The following is a 23,370-nucleotide window of genomic DNA, read 5'->3' on the forward strand; positions in this document are numbered from 1 at the left end:
GACCCTTTCCATTAGATAAATATAATAGATCTCCCTCGCCCTTTTATTTTTAAATAAAGTTCTACGTATTTTTTGTTTGTTTGTTTCAGGTGAGGCAATGCTTGGTTGGCCTCACTGCGAGGATCCTGTCAGTTTACAATCTCTTATTTTTTTATTTTTTACACCTACAGCATCTGGTCTTCCTAGGTGGTCTCCCATCCAAGTACTAACCAGGCCCGAGCCTGCTTCACTTCCGAGATCAGACGGGATCAGGCTTGTTCAGGGTAGCATGACCATAGACAAAGTTCTACATATTTTTCAAAAGCTTAATATCTAAGAGTATATCCTGCATTTCATATTTTATTCAATATGCAAATATGTAGGCCATACTTTGTTATGTGCTTTATTTGAAATAATTAAAAGATTTACTTATCACAGAACTGAGAGAGAATTAATAAATTAATTAATTAAATCTAGGAACATCTTAAACCAGTGTTCTAGTTATAGACACATTGAAAGAAACATGCCCAAATGACAGACCCAGATAAGAATTTTAATCTTTAATAACATTTCTCTCAAAGGACTCTGTCTATGGCAACTGTTATTGAAACACTTTCCCATCTACTATATATATATATATATTTTTTTTTTTCCTAGCACCTCCTGCCTCTTGATCAAACCCTTAGCCCCTTTCACTTTAGCCCGGAGGAACACCATCATCCAGGCTGCCTGATAATTTCCATCTGGTTTCCTCAGTTCCCTCTGTTCTCACCATTTGGCGCTGTCTCACATACACAATTCCACTCATCTTCAACTCTGAGTTATTCTACAGTCTACTGTACTTCTACTCTGTGCATCTGGCAAAAAATTTCTACTAGTTTAGACCTTGCTCTCTGTAGAGAATGAAGGAGAAGAATGAAAATAAATAGGCAAAAAGGAGAGGGGCCTGAACACTGACATTTCGAAGCATTTTATCACAGAATAGTTTGTTTGAACCTTGGAATATTCATAAAGACATGTTGGTTATTTATGGTTTGTCTTTCCATGAATGCAAGGCCTCTGTTACTAGGAGTGTTTGCCACTCTACTTGGAATTCTTTGGAGGTCTGCCAGGCAAAGATTGACTAATTCCTTACTATAACTCTGAGAGACATGTAATTGGCAACTATAAAGAATGAAAAACATCAACATAAAGATTTAGTCTTCTACTCTGCCCCTCAATAACTATATAGGTATTTGAAATAGTCATACCTTCAAATAACTATTTGAAATAGTTATACCTTCCCCCCTTCCCCTAGCTGCATGCTTAGACCAGAGAAATGCCAGGAAAAGAGTGAATAAATGAAGTCATCGTTCCTTTTTATGACTTCCTCTTCCACCCTGAAAGCATGTAAGTTCAACTTGGTTCACACTCTGGCTCTGGAAATTGCCCTGACAAGGAGGGGGAAACATCCATGGCATCCTTTGCCGGCTGCTGCTTCCAAACTGTGAAGACATCCAGTATTATCTTTCATTTCTGAAATTTGCTGTGAGCTCACAATATCTTTTTAACCAAATCCATAAAGAATATTTAGGATGGGCCTTCTAATCTCTCATATAGATAGTGACATCTTCTTGCCTCTGAATCTGTCCATTTTTGTCTAATCAGTTATCTTCAAATTATGACTTAAAATTCATTGTCTTGTTCCCTTTACTCAGCACTGCCTATGCATTTATCCAGTTTGTAAGAACTAGTCTGAACCAGTTGTTCCAATGCCTCTTTGAATATCATTCCATAGTTGTTGTAAAGCAGCCAGGACTCTGATTTGGCTGGCACTGAGAGACAGGCTTTAAATAGCTCCAGCGTAACTGCTCCTGGCCTCTCTTCTTCCATTAAGGACTCAATGCCATAAGCAACTCAGAGTTGAGTGAAACTAGAACATATATTTCCAGAAAAAATATTTTAAGATTTCATTTTTTTAGAGTAGTTTCAGGTTCATGGCAAAAATGAGAGGAAGATACAAAGATTTCTCATACACCCTTTGCCCCCACACATGCATAGCCTAACCCATTATCAATGTCATTCACTAGAATGATACTTTTTTTTTTACCAAGGATGACCCTACACTGAAATATCATGATCATCCAAAGTTTACAGTTTACCTTAGGTTTCACTTTTGGTGTTGTACATGCTATGGATTTATACAAATGTATAACGACATATATTCATCATGAGAATAGCCTTTTCAGATTGGTTTTTTTCACTTAGTAATTAGGCATTTAAGTTTCCTTCATATCTTTTCATTGATTGATAGCTTATTTTTTTTTAGCACTGAATTTTGATATACCACAGTTGTGATGACACTCAAATAACTTTGGCAGCATTCTCAGTAGTTGGCAGTTTCTACAAAATATGCCAATTAAAGAGCACAACATTACTGCTCTATATTATGTCACATTCTTCTAAAACACAAATATTGAACTTTCACAACATGCCATTGTACAGTGCTGCTACGTCAACACCTTTGTAGACATCCCAAGCTACTTTGAAGAGGGATTGAATCAACATAAGAGGAGATAAAATATCATCGTAATCATGGCTATAATTTTCTGGTTGGCAGAGTAAGCTCTGTATAAAATCACACATTAAAGAAAATTATTTCTTTAAACTAAATGTTTCAGTTCAGTTCAGCTCATATGTTCAAGGGAATTGGTGAACAATAAGATAATTAAATATAGGCTGGCCTTCTGTCATTTTTTGCGGGGGAGGGTCTATGGTTAAAAAAGCAAAATGTTTTCATTATGGAATATTTAGAAAATACAGATTTGTTCACAGAAAAAAATAGTTAACCATAAATAAACCACGATACTACATGTGAGGCAGAAAATATTTCTGGCGTAGCATGTTTATATATGTTTCCTTTTCTGCAGATACATATAGGGTTTATTTCCAATTTATTTAAATGCATCATAATAGCTATTAATAACTTCAAATGCATTCATGCTCAATAAAACTTGTATTTTTAAAAATAATTTTTAAAAACAAATTTTTGTGATTTTTAAAATGTTGCTAAAGTTTAAAGTAGACATTTAAATTTGTTCAAACAGAGTCCAGCAAAGCTGCAGACATTTTTGGCCTATTCTGAAGGATGTGCAAAAAAAGTTTATGCCAGCTCTTCAAAAGAGTAAAGGAATGTTTTTAATGCAGCTCAATAAATTCATGATGAAGTGAACAATGTAGATACTATGTATATTATAAAAGTTTTTCAAAATATATGCAGGTTAAATTATAGGAAAAACCACATCTTCTTATAATTGACAATTTTTCTTCTTAAATATAAATCCAGAAACCACAATGCTTAGAATAGACAGAAAGTGCAAATCAAACAAGTGCAACGGAGGGTCCATTATAGAATTAGTAGGCAAAGTGAGCCACAGAGCACATTCTCACACTTAGAATAGTTTGAATTAGAAACCAACAGCTCAAGATATTATCATTTCACTGCTTCCTAATAGAGGAAGAGAATCTCTAAATATTGGTATATTAAAATTTAGAGTGGTTAAAAGTGTTGTGGAAAAAAGTGCTCATTATATTTATTTTTGATTTTGATAAGGACAGTTATCTTTTTGAAGAACTTAATATGAATTAGGTATTAGTTATTAATTATGGTAGACGACCTGAGTGAAAATTCACACTTCTTTGCTCTAGAATTTTTGTCAGTTTTTCTATTCCCAAGCACTTTCGATTTTCCTGTTAACCATTTCTAAATCACCATGTCTAATAGGCTATGGATCCTAATTCTTACTAGATTTCAGCCGATTTAAGTTAGTAGTGTAAGGCTTCCCTTGTGGTCCACTTCTTTTGGAGGAATATAATGTATTTTAGTTAGATGCCTAAGTGATTGTGCATGTATAATAGTCAACTCTACCTATTCCAGCCAGTATCTACAATGGCTTCTTGGATTGATTCTGAATCAAATGACTTCTTCATAATCAAAATTAAACATTACTAGTCATTCATTAAGAGTTCCTCATAATATAATCCAAGTAAAGTATTTCTAGGGAATGACAATATCTAAACCCATACAGGAAAGAAATTAAAGAGAAGCTGTTCGTGAATTTGGATTGAAGCTTTCATTTAGTACTTTCATGCATAACAAATCTAGCATTGAAATGAGAAGAAATCCATCTTAGATAAGTCATAAAACATAAAGCTCACTCACCATTCCGACTCTCTTCATCAATAGCGACTATGGTAGCTGGTGGTCCTCCCCTAGCTAGTTTGCAGTCTAAAGAGAGAAAACAACCAAAGGTAAGAAGTCACAACTGCAGGGGCACTTACTCTGATATCAAATTCATTGAGATGTATATTGATACATAAAAAGAAAACTTCCACAATCAAATTAATAGGCATCGTTACTTTTAACAATTTTTAATTTTTAAAAACATTTCATAAGAACCACACAGATGCCTTACCACATCATAACACAGTCACTTTGTGCACCATAAAACTATTCAAATCTTACTGAGAAAACCCCAGCAGAGACCACTGGAGAGCATCAGGCCTTCAGGACAGAGATAATGGAATGGTAATTTAACTCAAAGAAATAACATAAAGGAATGATTAACAAGGATAAGTTGTAATTAAAGCTTCACAACAGAAACAAACATAATTGGATTTTAATCATGATACGGAATCTAATTAAAGAGAGTGAATAAAATTTTAACAATGTTCTGAGAATAAAACAAAGACAGACAAGCAATGCTCATGAGGTTGTTTGGAATTTTTATTTTTGCATCTTACCCTCATATTGCCAGTCTGGAGTCAAAAGTATAGAGTCATCAATGGAAGCAGATCAGAAAAATGAAAGAAAGGAAGAAAGAATATATGTATATATTTAGCGAGGATTTACAGATATAAGTAGCATTATATGATAACAGATACATCACCAAATAATTTGTAGAAAATAAATATATAAAATCCTTATAACACATTTTACAACTGTAATATAATATTTACACATTAGCTTAATAACATATACCACTTAAAAATGTAAAGTACATGCATATGTTTCCTGTGAAAAGGTAAATACAAATTCCTTATGAACAGTCTATTATCTCTATGTTGAACAAACCTTAAGAATACTACCTGTCATTCAGTACTGATGACTAATTCATTATTCCAAACATTATTAATACTCCATCAAGAATCTCATGATAATAAACATATAAATAGTATCATGAGCTATAATACCCATGATGATTAAAATGTTAAGGCTTGTTGGCAAGATTTAAAATGTACACTTCTGAGACATCAAATACTCTTCTAGGAGGTACTTGGTGATCCTGATAGGGCTGCTGAATACAGTTAAATGTACTTGGCACACTCAGATGGCTGCAGCATAAATCAAATTTGCTTAAAGCCATCCAAGAATGTGTGTTATTTGGGAGATGATTTCAAGGCTTATTATTTAATTATTTATGAAAATTCGATTATTATGCACATGGACATGAATAATAACACCTTCGGCATGCACTAGTCTATATTATAAGGCATGTGCTTTCTCATATGAAGCTTAAAATCTCAGAGATCTACAACTTTTCTCTCTTCATCCTTGCCAATGTTCAAGGAGTTTCAAGCCACAACACTTTTAGATCTAAAATAACTCCTACGCATAAACCTTCTTCCTCTCCTTCCTACCCTACCCCGATATAGCACAGCTGCTCACTATTTGTCGCCACTATTCCTGCAATGGTTTCCTCACCTATCTCCCAGAAGCTCTATTCTCGCCCTATGTTCATCTATTCATTCCACGAGAATGATTTCATGCAGCCAAATCAAAGGTAAAATAATGACACTTTTGGGGACAAAAACCTTATATGTTTCTCCTTTCAAAGTTTTTCAAACCTAAATGATTTAGAATAACATTTAAAGGGTGTTATGGTCTCAACATCCTTTATTTAGAATTAATTACCATGCCCTTCGGTCATATCAGCCCCTTAATCTTGCCAGAACATGCCTGGCAAATCTCTGCGCCTCTTGGTGAAACTGGATTTCACCTATACCATGAACACTCACCCATACCCTCAGTCAGAATTTATCTTTCCTCCCATGTTTTCACAATAATATCTTGTTTATCTACTTTCTTATTCTTTATGCACTCAGAAATTATTTATTCAGTCAAATTTGTAGATGAATTACTATGTACTAAATATAAGAATAAAAATCAACAGCTCTTTTATTCAAGAATCTCAGGTGGAGAGGGTTAGAGACAAGATAAGAACGTACACACAAATCACACACGCATAGTTCAATGGGGTATATGTGGAGTCAATTCTTTAATAAATTCACTAACAACACAAGTGATTAAAGGAAAAAAGAGATAATACATATGGAGAGTAGAAATAGGATAACAAGAAGGCAGAAGTGATCTGTGAGAAGAGAATTAAAGAAATCTGTCTAGTTCTTACAGAAAGCAATTCTTAAAATGCCAAACATTTCTTCCGTTAGTATTTTAGAGAGGAGTTACTTTTCAAGACTATTCTCTACGCTTATATATATGGCCATTGCCTTAGTTAAAACCACCATCACTGCAGAGAGTAGACAAAAAGTATCATGCATTTGCATACAAATATTTGTAGAAGTATAGATATTTAATCAATAACTTTTTTGGGCAGCAGGATGAAGGAAAAGGAAAGAAGGAAGTTGAATGTATTTAAAACTTTTCATCAATTGGTTACTATTAAATTTATGGATAGACTTTCTCTACAGCTAAGCCAAGTATGACTCCCCATTTCCTAGCCCTGGCTAACTCCCTTACCCTTTTCATTCTCGTAGTTCATTCCCTAGCCATAACAAACCAAATTTATGTCTGCTGTGTCATCTGCTGAAATGCCCTTTCTCCTCTTATTCCCCTGGTTAACTTCTACTACTCTTTTAAGAACCGGGCAAGTTTTATTCTTCTAGCAGGTTCCAAATCCCCTCAATAAAATATTTTCATGTCCAACAAATACTTATTTATTTTAGATCAAAACAAAAAATAATTATTTTTTTTAGACTCACAATACTAATAAGGTGAAATTAATCAGATACATAAAAATAATCTATTAATAACATTGTTCGTAACATCCAAAGTGTTTGTTTTGAAATGATGCATTCAGGAAAGTATAATTAATTAGTCTTGAAATGCACACAAATATTTTTAATAACAAGTACATTTAGAATTGTATTGAAAAAAAGTAATTTTGGATGGAGTAGCCAGGGACTATTATGTATGCAAAATATCCAAATGGAGATCAAAGTGCAGACTAGAAAGCAATTTGGGGCTAGATGATCCTGTTCTCTATTCTATGGTCTATGGATAATCTGCACAGGGAAGACAGGAAGACAGCCAATGATGTCTGTACCTTGGAAACTGACTTCCTTAATCTATTTAATTTCATCCTTGACTGTTTTGGTTAAATCAATTTAATTTTTTTATGACTCTAATTTCTGACTTCTCAGGTCCCTACCTGATTCCCATATCCAATTCGTTGTAAAGTGTGAGATATGAATACAAATACCTGAATGCTCAGTGTAATTTATTTCTTCAAATTTGTCATCAAGCTAAAAATAAACCTTATAATTTTTAATAATCTCATGCAGCAGGTCAGAGTTAAAAATAAGTATCAAAAAGATATGTAATGATAGGTACTAAACCTGTGATAAATTGTCCTTATATAGTCTGAAGCTTACGAGCATGTTACAGACAGGTAACAAAAGGCAATAACTCAGAGCTGTCAAAATATGAGCATCCCTCATCTGGAAGAGAGAACAGTCAGGAAAACCCTTTTCCCACCTGAGCCTATTCTTAAATTTTCCTTTTAAAGCCAATGTGTTTTCAATAAAATTTCAAATCTCTTCACTTTTTTCCTCTATATTAACATGCCAATTGTCATGAATATGTCAATGACTTGCATATTAAATTTCTTGCCCAGGTCTGATTTAGCAATTATCTGAGCTGCCTCCGGTACCCAGTGAGTCCCAACCTACCCTCTCTCTGCACATTTATATGGACCTCCTTTTAATCTCCTACTCTCCCAGAGTCATATACTACTTCTGGAGGGCTCCAGTTGCGCCCTGCTCACCGTCCCAGGAAACCTCACAATCAACCCATCCAGAACACGCTCCATGGTGTTTAAACCAGCTGCTATCTGTGAGCTCGCTTTGAAAAGGCCCACATGACAAAGAACCGAAGCCCCTGAGGAACTGAGGCCTTCAGTTCAACAGCCAACAAGAAACTGAATTCTGCCAATAACCATGCGAGTGAGCTTATAAGCAGATCCTCTCCCAGTGGAGACTTCAGGTTTCCACATTTTGAAAAATATTTAAAAAATACAGGAGAGAGAGGAAAAAAATGGCATAGATGATAGAGGCTCTGTTCATCCCTCTGGTGACCAAATCAAAGTTGTGATGGAAACAAGGAGCAGCAGCAAAGAAAAATCACCTAGGGTCTTGATGAACAAGCCATACAACTAGGTAGAAATCCAAGAAAACACCCTGCAACAACAGAAGATAGGACGGGGTGAGGACGTGGGACTGCCCGGTCTGGAGCAGCTGAGTGAGATGGAGGCTGCAGCAGCGGCAGCGGCAGATGCCTCTTAAAGGGGCTATGTCTGCAAGAGGATTTTTGCAGTGACAGACCTGCTCGCTCTGAGCACCAAAGCCAATTGGAGTGCAAGCAGAGGGCACCAGGGACTTACAGGGAGACATTGTCAGACTGAGGGCCGAAGTGAGACTTTCTGGGTACAGTAGTGCTGGTGGTATCCATTGTTCCTTGTTGAGCCCTCCCCACTACCAGTACGCAGACACAGCACCATCATAGCCAAGACATCATTAAACTGGATAATAGAGGTCGCTCCGCCCAGAGGTTTCCCTGAAACCCTACTTCCCCCAACTTGCGGCCCCATTCAAGCCACATCCAGGTGTATCCTCAGTGAGTCAGGTGCTTCTTGCTGAGACTCATACTGGAGGCAGCCTCAGTTCCTGGCATGGCCTTTTGAGGCAACTATAAGCACAGCATCTGTGGATTGCTTGCTGAATCTTAACAGGTGGCCCCAGAGGAGCACAGGCTTGGGCTAAATTTGACCTGCAGCTGAACCCCTCTTGGAACTGTACCACCAGACACCTACTTCACAAATCCACATTAATAAGACCAGAAGACTTAGGAGCTTTGCTTAGTACATAGAGACAAACATGGAAAGACAGCCAAAATGGGAAGACAAAGAAGCAGAAACTAAATGAGAGAAGAGAATAGAGATCCAGATACAATGGAGTTAAACAATCTAACAAATGCAGAGTTCAAAACACTGGTTATAAAGATGCTCAATGAACTTTTGGGAAGTGTAGAAAACTTTAACAAAGAGATAAAAAAAAAAAGGAAATGAAAATTATAAAAGGAAACCAGTTAAACAAAGAACACATTATCTGAGATGAGAAGTATATTAAATGGAATAAACAAAGGAATAAACGAAGTGAATAAAGAACACGGTCAAATGCTCTATCTAAAGGATGGGAAAGTCAATCAGGACACTCAATCAGAATGGCAAGAAAAAAGATGCCAAGACTATAAAGATAATTTAAGGAGGATATGGGACACTATTAAGGCTCCAAATATTTGTCTGATCAGCATAACTGAAGAAAATCAAGATGCTGAGCAGTTGTTTGAAGAAATAATGATGGAAAACTTCCCTAACCTGGTGAAGGAAATGTACATAAAATCCCAGGAAGCTCAGAGAATTCCAAAAATCAGGGATTCAGAGAGGCCCCCACCAAGACACATTATAATTAAAATGCCAAAAGGTTAAATACAAAGAAAGAATATTAAAAGCAGCAAGAGAAAAACAGATAGTTACTTACATATAAGGGAACAGCTATAACTGGCAGCTGATTTTTCAAAAGAAACTACGCAGGACAGAAGGGCTTGGCAAAAATCATATATATATTCAACATGATGAAGACCTAGGATCTACAGCCAAGAATACTTTATCTAGCAAAGCTATCATTTAGAATTGAAGGACAGATAAAGAGCTTCTCAGACAAAAATAAGCTAAAGGAATTTATCACCACCAAGCCAGTATTACAGGAAATGTTGGAAGGACTTGTTTAAGAAGAAAAAACATGTATCAAAAATAGGAATAAAGAATGGTAACAACTACATTCTTATCAATAAGTACCTTAAATGGAAAAGAATTAAGTGCTTCAACCAAAAGATAGAGTGTCTGAAAGGATAAGAAAACAAGACCTCTACTTATGAAGAGGAAGGGGATGGAAAAAGATATTGCTTTGATGGGCCTAGAAGGTATTTGTCAGAGAAAGATAAACACTATATGATCTCACTTATATGCGGAATATAAGGAATAAGAAGAACAAACTAATCAAAAACAAATTCACAAATATAGTGGATAATTTGATATTGGACAGAGGGGAGGAGTATTTGGGGAACTGGGAGAATGGGGTGAAAGAAGTACAAATTAGTATCTGATGAATGGTCATGGGGAAGGGGAGCATGCCATAGGGAATGCGGTTAGCATTAATACGTCGGCTAGCTAGAGAGTTGAGAGGGAGGGTGCAATTGGGGGGATTGTTTTATGAACTGTATAGATATCTATCCAATGTACTTTATACTTGAAACTAAATAAAAATTTTTTTAAAAAATACAGGAAAAAAAATTTCCTGCCCAGACAAAACATTCACTTGCGATTTCAAAGGTGCCTTAAATGTAACACTACAAAATTGAATTCCAGTTGCCCATACCTGTTCTCTTCCATTATGTATTATTTCAGTGAATGGCACAAGTTTGAACCAAGTTACATTAGCCAGAAACCAGAGGGTCACCTTTGAGCCTGCCCATCTCCCTCACTATCGTAAGTTGAATCTATTAATAAAGCCTAAATTTAATGTCTAAGAAAAAACTTTTCAGATTCTTCTACTGCTTTCAAGCTCTAGTGTCACCATGCTAATCCAAATAGGTTTTCCTAACTACTTTCCCTACAAGCAATTTTGCCCCACTCTTAAATTTATTTTTTTTATCTTTAACCTCAATGATTCTTACAATAAAAACTTGTTTACCTTTTAATATTTTGACATTGCTTTTAAGTTAAAAATATTTTTTATGGTTTACAAGACTCTGCATAGTAGGATTTTAGAATGACAACCAAAAAATATGGCCTACAAGGTCCCAAACAATATGGCCTTTTCCTTCCTCTCCATTCTCATCTATTTCCATGCTCTTACTTGCTCTCAGCATTCCAGATTTTAAAAAAATTTTCTTTAATCACTCTATGCTCCATCCTGGGGTACCACAAAGCCTTTTCATGTTGTGTTATCCATTGTTTCTAATCTTTACACTTAACCCAGCATTCACCTACATATCCTTTAGATTTTAGCCTGTGCTATACTTTCTCAAAGAAAATGTTTCTGATTCCCAGGTTACCTAATTAATATATACTCATAACCCTGGATCCTAGTATCAATTTATAAATATCTGATTTCTCACTGACAATCAGTGATAACCAAGATCTTACTTCTAGTCCTCAGCAACTATTTGTTGAATGAAAGAATATATAGCCTCAAATAAATTTGCAACAATAAAAGAAAAAAAAAACCTAAAATATAATTCCTTTTTTCTTTCTAAACTTAGAAATGTCATTCTCATATGCAAGTAATAGGGAAAGAATGGTCAATAGATTAGTTGTCTAAGACAGAGTCATCGGCGCTACCTCAGTAGAATCGTGAAGGGTAGCAGAATGTGACACCTCAAAATATGCCACTTTGGCAAATGGAGCTGAAGGCAATCTAGAAACCCACCAAACTTAGGGAAAACTTTTTAACTCCTCTTTAACAGCCCAAAATAATTTCGAAAGGAGACCTGTACTAGAAAGAGAAATTACCTAGATAATTTTTTCATCTGAGAGACTTATCTGCATGGCAGGTCAAATATTTGTTTACCAAACACTTCCTCTTCTTACCTTCCTGTGAATTGTTTTCCTCTCCTTTGAAACCCCAAACCATTATCCCGTTCCATAGCTCAGAATGATATATAAGCCTCATTTGTCCAGCTTCCTTCATCTAATATCTTTGTACATAATTGACTTGGTTTTTCTCCTGTTGATCTTTTTTGTACAGGGGGTCTTAGCCAAGAACCTAGAAGTGTAGAGGGAAAATTATATTTCCTCCACTACAAATACAAAGCTACCATTAAAGAACAGAAAAAGATAGATAATTCTATGGGAATTGTGGATTTCCTAGGACTAACTATGAAATATAGAAAGCTCAGAATAATAAAGTGAAGTAATAAAAAGAAAAGGAAGGAGAAATTATTCACTTGCCTCCAATTACCTATAGTTTCTATTAGAATTCTACACTTTGATTATCCAATTGCCTGGACTGAAGAACTATTTTGGAACAAGATCACTCCAATATCCTATCGCAAGGCTACATTCCAAGCTCTTTCATGATTTTATCAAATTGCACCTTAAATAAAACTCAAAGACCTCAAAGCTTATATGACATCAAAGATCACAAATACCGTTGTATTATATTCAAATTTTTACTCAGCTACTTCCATACCAGCTTTCAATTATTATCAGTAAAATTTTCTAGCACAAAGAAGAGTATCTGACATATTATCAGCATTCAATATTTTCATTGAACTAGGGAATAGCCTCCTTGATGGCAAATGCATAAAAAACAATCCATTAAATCTTTAGTTTTAGTCATTTCAAATCTTTGGGGAGAGTGTTTTAAGTGTTAAAGGAACTGATTCCTAGTACAGTACAGAAGTTTAGAACATGTGCTTTGGAGTCAGAAAACCCAATTTCAAATCCCAACTTCGGCTTTTAATCGTTATGTAATATTGAACAGATTATGAATTTCTTATATCTCAGTTTACATAAATAGGGATGACAGTAGGTATAACTATCTCATAGGTTCATTACAGTAAGAGTAAATAAAATAAAATCTATGATAATTTCTTAGAACAGTGCCTTTAATTAGAATAGATACACTTTTAATTTTCACAGTATCATTATTTTCAGAATGAATATATTTGGAGTCATTCATATATTTTTCCTTTCATCAAAAGACAGAAAATATCTTGGGTTTCTCTAAATATCAATGAAGGTTGATCTTATTTATGCATGTGATTGTGAAGTGCATTCTCATTAAAAATAAAAGCAGTCACATGAAATGTCACTACTGATTGTATGAATAGAAATATATTGGAATTCCTAATCCATATATCAATCTAGAGACACCATCCTGGATTAATTTACTACAGGCAAACAGAATCCTTGAACTCCAGATTTAAAAAAAAATAGAGTGCTCACAGTTATCCACTGGTCTCACTGTAGTCTTGAAATGTACTAGTGTTCAAATGATCAAGCAGAAAGATCAAGCAATGGTCACAGATTTTCTGAAACCTCTGTTCTTCTGAATATTCTTCTATTATCAGTTTGTATGTTCATAGTCATCTGGTCTCTCTTGTTTAGAAGCTTGCATTTGCAAATGTGCATGTGTGCATACACACACATGCATGCACACACAAACTGGCTCAGTTACTTAGTTCAAAGCATTTGGCCTCTCATTCAAAGGATTATTGCATGCTCTCTTTAAATTTCATACCACACAGGCATTTTACTTTCAATTTATTTCTCACAAGCAGCATCAGAGTGGGTATTCTCATTTTTTCTATTTACCTTTGGAATATTCATTTTCAGAAAAATACACATAGAAGAAAAATCTCAAGCCAGGAACTCCATGTTTTACATATTGACTCTCTCATCCAAAAGAAAAGAAGTTTGACCTTGAAATTTATAAGGTCAATGGAACCATACTCTAAGTTGTACTATCTGATAAACAAAGACATGGAGTTAGATTATGACTGAAGAAAAGCAAAATTGAGACAGGAAAGCAACTTTCTACTTTGGTGTTTGGTCTCCCTTGATTTCCACCCTGGGAGATTACAAAAACCCAGGGTGCCAGCAACAAAATAGAGTAAACTAAAGGACACAACAAGTAAGTCATTTTCAATTCAATAGGATATGCTCTTTGCATTTATGAGAGGGAGCAGAGTTCGCCACCCCAAAATATGCCTTTTTTTTAGAATATTGATTATTTTAAGCTACTTATTTTTAAGAAATACAAGATTCAAGAAGGACCTTTGACCTTCCTACTAAATGCCTAAAAGAATGTAGATAGAGGACCTGCTCCAGGGAGTGAGATGTCATAATAGATAACAATATTTTAATATGAAAGTGCATGATAGGGAGAAAGCTAGCAAGGTCCATTTGATCAAAGTGCTCTCTGTCCCATAGTTAAAGATGGCCCAGCAAACATTTGTTTACCAAACATTTGCATTTTTATCTCCACATGAATTGCTTCCCCCTTCCTTGAGGTCTCAAACCACAATCAACACTCAACAATCAACACTCAACACAGCACTCCCATCCTTGCCACCCTCCCTGCCTCCACCATGGCATTAAGCCTAACTGTTCAATTTGACCTTGGGTCCCATATTCTTATAGAACCACTGTATGTACATTCATAATATATTTGGTCATTTTTCTCCTGTTAATCTGTCTCATATTTGACTGTTAGACCAGCCAGAAGAAATTAAAATGGTAAAAGGAAAATTATTTTTCTTCCCCACAAGTACTCTGTCAGAATTAGCATTTATAGATTTCAAATTTTCTCATGGAGGGAGGAAGGTATATTTTATGATGCCTTAATGTTATCATTAATTGGATTACATAATTTGATTAAGAGGTTCCAACAGCATGGTCTAGTAATGCCCACTGAAGTCATTAATGATTATTGATCTACATCACTGCTTTTATTAGGACAATTTACTGTATAATCCATGGCTCCATCTCCCCCCCCACACACACACCTCTACTTTTTTTAAAAGTTACTATTGACTTTATTTTATTCTAATTGGTCTATCAACAATAGTGTACTTTTACGTGGGTGGCATTTGGTGAGAGGAAGAACCCCATTCTTATTCTTAAGAAGTTAAAGGATCTAAGCAACCAAAAGAAAGATAAGCCAGGGGCTACAGAGAGAAGGAAGAGCAAGAAATACATTATCAGTAGAAGTCTAATCAGATCAAGTAAATACTTTTAAGGTTATTTTTGTTCACTGAGAATATTACTATGTGTCATTATTTTGTAATTTCATGTAAATGCATTGTCATATATGTTAGTCTGTATACTTAAATGTAATTTTCTTACATGTAATTCATACTGCATGAGTTAGAATTTTTGATTTTCCTTCCATTGATAGTGACATTTTTTCCTTACTTGCCAGCAAGCAACCACAACTACATTTAAGGAATTTGAGATGAGTGGAATAATTCTTGTTCCAAGGGGTAATGTAACTATTGACATCAAAAGAAGCAGCAGGATATTGTAGTTATGGACATGGCCTTGAGAAACAGACTGTCTAGGTTCAATACTAGCTATATTTTACCACTTGGTAGGCTTTGAAAGTTACTTAAACTCTCCATAACTCAGTTACATTATTGGTAAAACAGAGTTGTTTCAAAGAATAGTGCCTAGAATTTAAAAGTGCTTTATAAATTATTGTTATATAAATTTTATTTTAACCAAATGAGCTAATTAAATACAGAATTTGTATATCTCTACATTTTAAAAGCAATGACTGTTATATATTTTTATTTAAGTAGAAGTTGCTAACATTTCCCAACATTCAAAAGAAAGACATATTTTATTAGTAGAGCAACTAAGCTGAGGATATGTTAGCATTTTTGGCGTGCATTTAACATACTGGAATAGTAACGATATATTTAATTATGTAGTCACAGATTACTAAAGATATATAGGGATAACTAAATCATACAAAGGATCTCCTTTTTAAACTTACCAGAGGACTGCTTACAACTAAAATAAAAACAAAATTCTGTTTTTTTATACTCTAATATAAAGTAGATTGTGTACTCCTTCTAAAAGCTCTTTGCAAGATCTTACTTTTCATTATTCTAAGATCTTACTAAAGGCTTCTTTTGTTGATTAGTTTGTTTTATCATATTATCCAATTTGTCTTTATGTTTTATAATTAAAATACAAAAAAGAAAGGAAGGGAAAAGAGTTTGTGTCAATGAAGAAAACAAATTATTCAAGAAACACTTTGTGAAAAGCAGTTAAAGAGTTTATATCTACATTGTTTCTGAAAGCTAATTTGTTATTTTAGTTTATAATTATTCTTAATGAGGTAGCTCAGAGAAAATGTTCAATCATGACTCTTACTAAGATTTTCAACAAGCTCCAACAATAAAAGCTGCAGCATCAACATTACTGTTGAAAACTGCATTCTTCAGAAAGAGTCTCAATGTTTTTATTTAAGCCTACTTTGTATATTTAAGTCAAATTCTTTGCCACAAGCCAGTTTTGAGTATCGGTTAGTAAGGCCAAATAATATTCTAATGTTTACACATTTTCTTCATCTATTCATCTGTCAATGGACACTTAAATTGTTTCCACGTCTTGGCTACTGCAAATAATGCTTCAACTAACATGGGGTGTGAATATCTCTTTGATAATATCATTTCTTTTGGATATATATACAAAAGTAGAATGATAGTTCTATTTTTATTTTTTTGAGGAACCTCCATACTGTTTCCATAGTGGCTACACCAATTTACAACCCCAACAACAGTGTACAAGAGCTCCTTTTTTCCACATCCTTACCAACTTTATCTCTTGTTTTTTGATAACAGTCCTTCTAAGAGTGTGAGGTGCTACCTCATTGAAGTTTTGATCTGCATTTTTCTTATGATTAGTGAGACTGAGTCTCTTTTCATATACCTGTTAGGCATTTGTATGTCCTTTTTGGAAAAATATTGAAGTCCTCTGCTGACTTTTAAAACTCTGATTGTTCTTTTGATATTGAATTGTATACATTTTTTATATATTTTGAATACTAATCCTATATCAGATAGAAAGTTTGTGACTATTTCCTCCCATTCCATAGGTTGACTTTTCATTTTGCTGATTGTTCCTTTGCTGTGAAGAAGCTTTTTAGTTTGTTGTCACACCAGTTTATTTGGGTTTTGGTTCTTGTACGTTTTGGTGTCATATCCAAAAAAATGTTTCCTAAAAGCTTTTTTTCTGTTTATTTTCTAAATAGTTTTACTTTTTCTGGTTTTATCTTTAAGTTTTTAATCCATTTCACGTTGATTTTTACGAGTCATGTAAGATAGGGATCCAATTTCATTCTTTTACACGTGAATACCAATTTTCCCAGAACCATTTATTGAAAAGACTATCCTTCCCCCATAGAGAATTTTGGCTCTCTTGTCAAATATAAGTTGTGGGAGTTTATTTCTGGGCTCTGGATTCTGTACCTTTGGTCTGTGTGTCTGTTTTTATGCCAGCAGCTTACTATTTTGATTACTATATCACTGTAATAAAAATTAAAATCAGAAAGTGTGATGTGTCCAGCTTTGTTCTTCTTTCCCAGGATTGCTTTGTTTATACAGGTCTTTGGTAGTTTCATACAAATTTTACTATTGTTTTTTCTATTTCTGCGAAAAATACCATCGGAATTTTTATAGGGATTGCATTGAATTTCTACATAGCTTTTGGTAGTATGAACATTTTAATAATATTAAGTTTTATGATCCACAAACATGGGATATCTTTCCATTTATTTGTAATTTCTTCAATTTTTTTCATTAAGGTCTTACAGTTTTCTATGTATAAGTCTTTCACCTTCTTCATTAAATTTATTCCTAAGTATTTTGCCATTTTTATGGTATGTAAATGAGATTATTTTCTTGACTTCTTTTTCAGATAGTATATAGAATCACAACTGCTTTTCGTATGTTAATTTTGTAATCTGCAAATTTACTAAATTTGTTTATTAGTTCTAAAAATTTTTGGTGGAGTCTTTAAGATTTTCTTATATAAGATAATATCACCTACAAACACAGACAATTTTTCTTCTACCTTTTTGATTTGAATATTTCTTATTTCATTTCTTGTCTAATTTTGCTGGTTAGGGCTTCTGGTACCATGTTGAATGGGAATGGTGAGAATATGCATTTTTGTCTTGTTCTGGGCCCTGGAGGAAAAGTTTTTAGCTTTTCACCATTGAAGATGATGTTAGCTGTTAGTTTGTTGTATGATGTATTTATTTTCCTTTATTCTAAAATATAGATATTTTATTTCTCTGTGGTTTTTTTCATTGACACATTGGTGGTGATGTGCATGCTGTTTAATTCCTACATATTGTGAATTTTCCAGATTCTCTCTTATTATTGATTTTTGTTTTATACCATTGTAGTTTGCAAAGATACTTGGTATAATTTCTATCTTCTTGGCAAAACATTTGGTAAAGTATATGTTGTGATCTAATAAATAATCTGTCCTGGAAAATGTTCCATGTGCTCTTGAAAAGAGGGTCTGTTAGGTCCGTTTGGTTAAGGAATAATGCAGTTCCAACATTGTCATACTGATATGCTGCCGGGATGATTTATCCATTGTTGAAAGTGAAATACTGAAGTCCCTTAGTATTATCGTATTTTTGTCTGTATCTCCCTTCAGATCTGTTAGTGTTTGCTTAATATATTTAAGTGCTCCAATATTGAGTGCATATATATTTGCAATTGTTATATCTTCTTATTGAATTGACCTCCTTTTTCATTATATAATGACCTTTGAGTAAAAGTCTAGTTTGTTTGATATAAGTATAGCTATTAATGCCATCTGTTAGTTTTCAACTGCATGGAATATTTTTTCCATCTCTTCACTTTGAGTATATTGTATTCAACTATTGTATTCAACTTTAGAGTGTCTTTCTTCTTCTTTTTTGTAATGGTTTCTATTTCTTTGTTAGACTTCTCATTTTGTTCATGTATTGCTTTCCTAGTTTAATTTAGTTGTCTCTGTGTGTTTTCTTGTAGTTCATTTAATTTATTTAGGAGGATTATGACTTTTTTGTTAGTTCATAGAACTACATTTCTTTAGGGTCGGTAATTGGAGTTTTATTAGTTTCTTTTGGTGGTGTCATGTTTCTTTAACTATTTATGATTCTCATGGCCTTGAATTGGTGCCTGTGCATTTGAGTCTTTACATATTGGCTTTGGTAGGCAAAGCCCTTCACCAGTCAGCCTATCTAGATTGTTCTCTATATCTATGAGTTTGTTTCTGTTTTGTTTGTTTATTTTGTTATTTAGAGTCAACATCTAAGTGAAATCATATGGTATCTGTCTGACTTTAGCATAATACTCTCTGGGTCCATCCATGTTGTTGTAAATGAGCCATAAGGGAGTTCTATTTTTAATTTTTTGAGGAACATTTTCACTGTTTTCCATAGTGGCTGCGCAAATCTGCAATCCTACCAACAACATATGAGAGTTTCCTTTAATCTACATCCTCTTTAAGAATTATTTGTTGATTTATTGATGATAGCCATTTTGACAGATGTGAAGTGATATCGCACTGTGGTTTTAATTTGCATTTCCCTGATGATTAGTGACCTTGAGCATCCTTTCATATATCTGTTAGCCATTTGTATGCCCTCTTTGAAGAAATGTCTATTCAGGTCTGTTGCCCATTTTTCAACTGGATGTGTGTGTGTGTGTGTGTGTGTGTGTGTGTGTGTGTGTGTGTGTGTGTGTGTGTTAAGTTGTATGTGTTCTTTTTAAATTTTAGATATTAACCCCTTATCAAATATATCATTGGTAAATATCTTCTCCCATTCAGTAGATTGTCTTTTCATTTTGTTGATGGTCCCTTGTTGCATACTAAGCTACATTTTTTAAATTTTATAATTATCCTTCCATGCAGTATTGTATGTCTAATGGTATAAACACAGCAGTTTTCTATATATTATTCAAAAAGAGGGCAATGTTATAAATAGTGCAAATGAATCTTTCTCAGAACGTTTGTTACATTAAGAGAATTTTATTATACCTCTTTTCAAATTAATTTATTTAAATATGTGATGGACTTGTTATTCTACTGTTAGATATTTTTCCTATAAATTTTGGTAACATTCCTGTCATTAGGAAAAATTTTAATTATCTTTGAGTCAAGAACCAGCAAATAAGATAAATACGGTCCCCAAGATTACAAATGTCCATACACTAAAGCTTGTGAACTTGATATTTAGAGAAAGACCTAGATCTTCACTGAGAATTAAACCTACTTTTTTTTCTTATCTATTATAATAAAGTTGTCTTTTTTCCCAATCCAAAGTAGATTATAAAACATTATTAAAAGTAGAAAGTATATGGAAAAATAGAGATATGCTTAGTTTCTTCAGACTTTCATTTCAAATATAAGCATTTAAGAATATAAATTCATTTCTATGTGTTTTTATAACTATATTTCAAAATTTTAGAAAATTATTTTTTGTTATTTAATTATAATAATCTTCTAATTAGGAGGATGGTTTATAAGAATGATTTAGGGATAACTTATAATAAATATAAATATATAAATATTAGAAAATCATTAAAAAATATAGCTGCCCAAATTCAATTTTCATCCTGATTAACACATATTCTTTTCTCTTGCTTCAAAAAATGTGCATATACTAATTGATTTTAAAGTATATTAGGCTATCATTTTCACTACTGTGTTTGCTTCAACCAGATTTTTTAAAAAACATTTCATCCCTATTGTTAGGAATATATTTCTTTCAAGTATCCTCATTTATAGCCACCTCAAAAATAGTAATGATTTCCTACGAGAATATAGTACAAATATATTTTGCACATTCCTCAGTTAACCTGGTCGATAGGTTCTGTGACTATAAGCAAAAGAGTATATGAGGAAACCAAGTTTGTCATAAGCTGATAAATATAAACAAGAGTTAAGTTCCTACAGCAGCTCATCAATGTACTAACAAATATTGTATGACTAAACGACATTGAACTAAATAAAGCATGTTATTTAAGGATCCTCTATATCTCAAAAAGAATTTGAGCTGACATAAGGCCCCAAAGTAGAAATTAGAAACTCATTTATTTTAATGGCTATACATTCTTATTAAATCTTACACAGCATATAGTTAAAGAAAAAATAAATATAAGTCATGCTAATATAATTTGAAAAAAAATGATGAAAATATTATTTAGATTTTCCCTTTCAGCCATATTAACTAGAGCTTCCACTAAATAATTTCAAGACTTGTAACTGGACTACTCTGATACCAACTGCTATTCTTTTATGTTTCCCTGTATGAGCATTTTACTCAAGTTAGAAACATTTTTCTGAATATTTTGGCTTATATAGAATTTCGGGTACCTGATGAAACTCTTCTCTTTTAGAATGTTCTCTCCTTTGCCCTCCATATGATTAGACCTTGCTATTCTCCATGTACTAGCTCCACTATGAAACCTTTCAAAATTCCAGAAAAGTAAAGATTATTATCTTCAGTTTACATTCAAGAAAAAGGAGTTCATACACATGAAGCAAAATTTCCACAGTTATACTGATAGAAAATGGCAATGAGAAGTCAAGCCTCTATCTGACATATATGTTCATGCTCTCTCTTATATGATACTCATTAAAGACATTGTCAGTTTTCCATTGTCTCTAAAACTTAACTGGCATTATTAATATATTAGAGGCATTAAAATGCAATAATTAAGAACAGAGCTTCTAGTACTAATTTGCTTGGGGTTTATTCCTAGCTGACAGCTCACTCCTGATTTGTTTTGGGAAAGTTACTTAAACCTTCTGGGTCTCAGCTTCCTTATTGTAAAAAAGGGATAATTCTTTGTTTAGTTCTACCTCAGAACTGCTGCAAGGATTAAATGATGTAGTTGTAAAGCAGGTATAAAAATATCTGGCACATAGTGTCATGTAAATATTAAATGTTCATACCTATTGTGTAGGATTGTTAGAACTGAGGTTAGTCAATCAGTAGTAAACATTCCTCAGGTAAGAGTGCATAACAATGACTTAGTTGTCAGGAAACAATTGCCCACCAATTTATTGTAAAGTAATAAATAACTACACTTTTATGTTTTTTTATTTTTTAATAAAATTCCTACGGATCAATTTACTGAAGGTAATAGTCTGCTCATTTGAGCAAACAGTTCACTTATCAATCAATAGTTTATTGCTTAAAGATACCGACTTCGTTATTAACATTAATCCTAAACTATTATATCAACTTTTCCCAATCCCAAAGAGTTCATTGCCTTGAGAGGTCTGCATTAAATCATTTCAGCCTGGAACCCAAAGCTCTATAAATATCACATTTTGACTTACTCTTCCCCTCTCCCCTTTAATTCCACATTGCTGCCCCCACCCCCACCCCCCGCCGCCCCACTTCCACCCCTGACCTATGGATGTTGCAGTTTCTCCTTAAGAACTGGATTTCTGAAGGCGGGGCATCTCTTCCCACACACTTGCAGTGTGCACCTGGGGCCTGGCACTGCAGGTGCACTTGGGGGGCCTGACACCCCTGGCGTACTCAGGGCGCTTGGTGCACCCGGAGGAGCCTGGCGCACTAGAGGTATGGTCCATGGCTCCACCTGGGGTGTGAACCCAGGACCTTCTGCATGCATAGCAGATGTGCTAACCAGTATATTATGTAGCCACCCCTTGACTTACTCTTTTGAGACATTGCTAAGATTCTTTTAAAAAAGTGATGTTCTCTCTGATTACAATACAGTCTAATAAATTCAGGTATGCTTTACTAACAGATTATCCAGTGATATATTGAAATCAATAACTTGGAAGCATGGCTGTGATTCACTTGAGAGACCCTCTCTCCTGGAGGCAAAGGTCCTTGACTTGGAAATACCATGCTTCACTGAGGAATCCTTGGGGGATTCTCTTCAACTGTGATGGTGGAATGTAACTATTTTTTATTTATTTATTTTTTTGGGCAAGGCAACCCTTGGTTGACCTCACAGATTGCAAGGACCTTGTCAGTTTACAATCCCTTATTTTTTTTTTTATTTTTGACGTCTGCAGCACCTGGTCTTCCTAGGTGGTCTCCCATTTAAATACTAACCAGGCCCGACCCTGCTTAGCTTCCAAGATCAGATGGGATCGGGCTTGTTCAGGGTGGCATGGCTGTAGATGGAGTGTAACTATTGATATTGAGTCTAAACTTTTATTTGTTCTCATTGAATTCCAAAATGTGAATTTTATTTTGGCTACTGGAAAATAGAATCTATTTGAAGACATCTTGTGTAATCTGATAAGTTTTGAAAATGTTAATGCTTGATGAAAAGGCACCTTATTACCAATATTCGTCATTGTCTCCTGTCTTCATCATTTTTATGAGTCTGTAAGAGGAAGTTTCTAAGGAAAAAGCCAGAGGATGACTCTGATAAATTGATTCCTAGAGCCAGCCCCAGAGCAGACAAGTTCAGAAGATTTTTTTCTA

At 34.1% G+C, this 23,370-nt stretch overlaps 1 protein-coding gene and 2 pseudogenes across 2 annotated transcripts in view; all 3 read right to left on the reverse strand.

The window, feature by feature from the left end:
• The window catches only part of PCDH15 (protocadherin related 15), a 730,119-nt gene that overhangs the window by 523,306 nt on the left and 183,443 nt on the right, over positions 1–23,370 (reverse strand). For both annotated transcript variants that reach the window (XM_039871826.1, XM_039871827.1), the window contains exon 3: positions 4,181–4,246. In XM_039871826.1, the coding sequence (XP_039727760.1) occupies positions 4,181–4,246 (66 nt within the window). The remainder of the gene's footprint in view (positions 1–4,180; positions 4,247–23,370) is intronic.
• On the reverse strand, positions 162–280 carry LOC120609954 (uncharacterized; annotated as a pseudogene).
• Positions 22,944–23,062, reverse strand: LOC120609827 (uncharacterized; annotated as a pseudogene).

The sequence above is a fragment of the Pteropus medius genome, unplaced genomic scaffold (genome assembly GCF_902729225.1).
Source record: "Pteropus medius unplaced genomic scaffold, Ma_sr-lr_union100, whole genome shotgun sequence".
Classification (NCBI taxonomy): Eukaryota; Metazoa; Chordata; class Mammalia; order Chiroptera; family Pteropodidae; genus Pteropus; species Pteropus medius.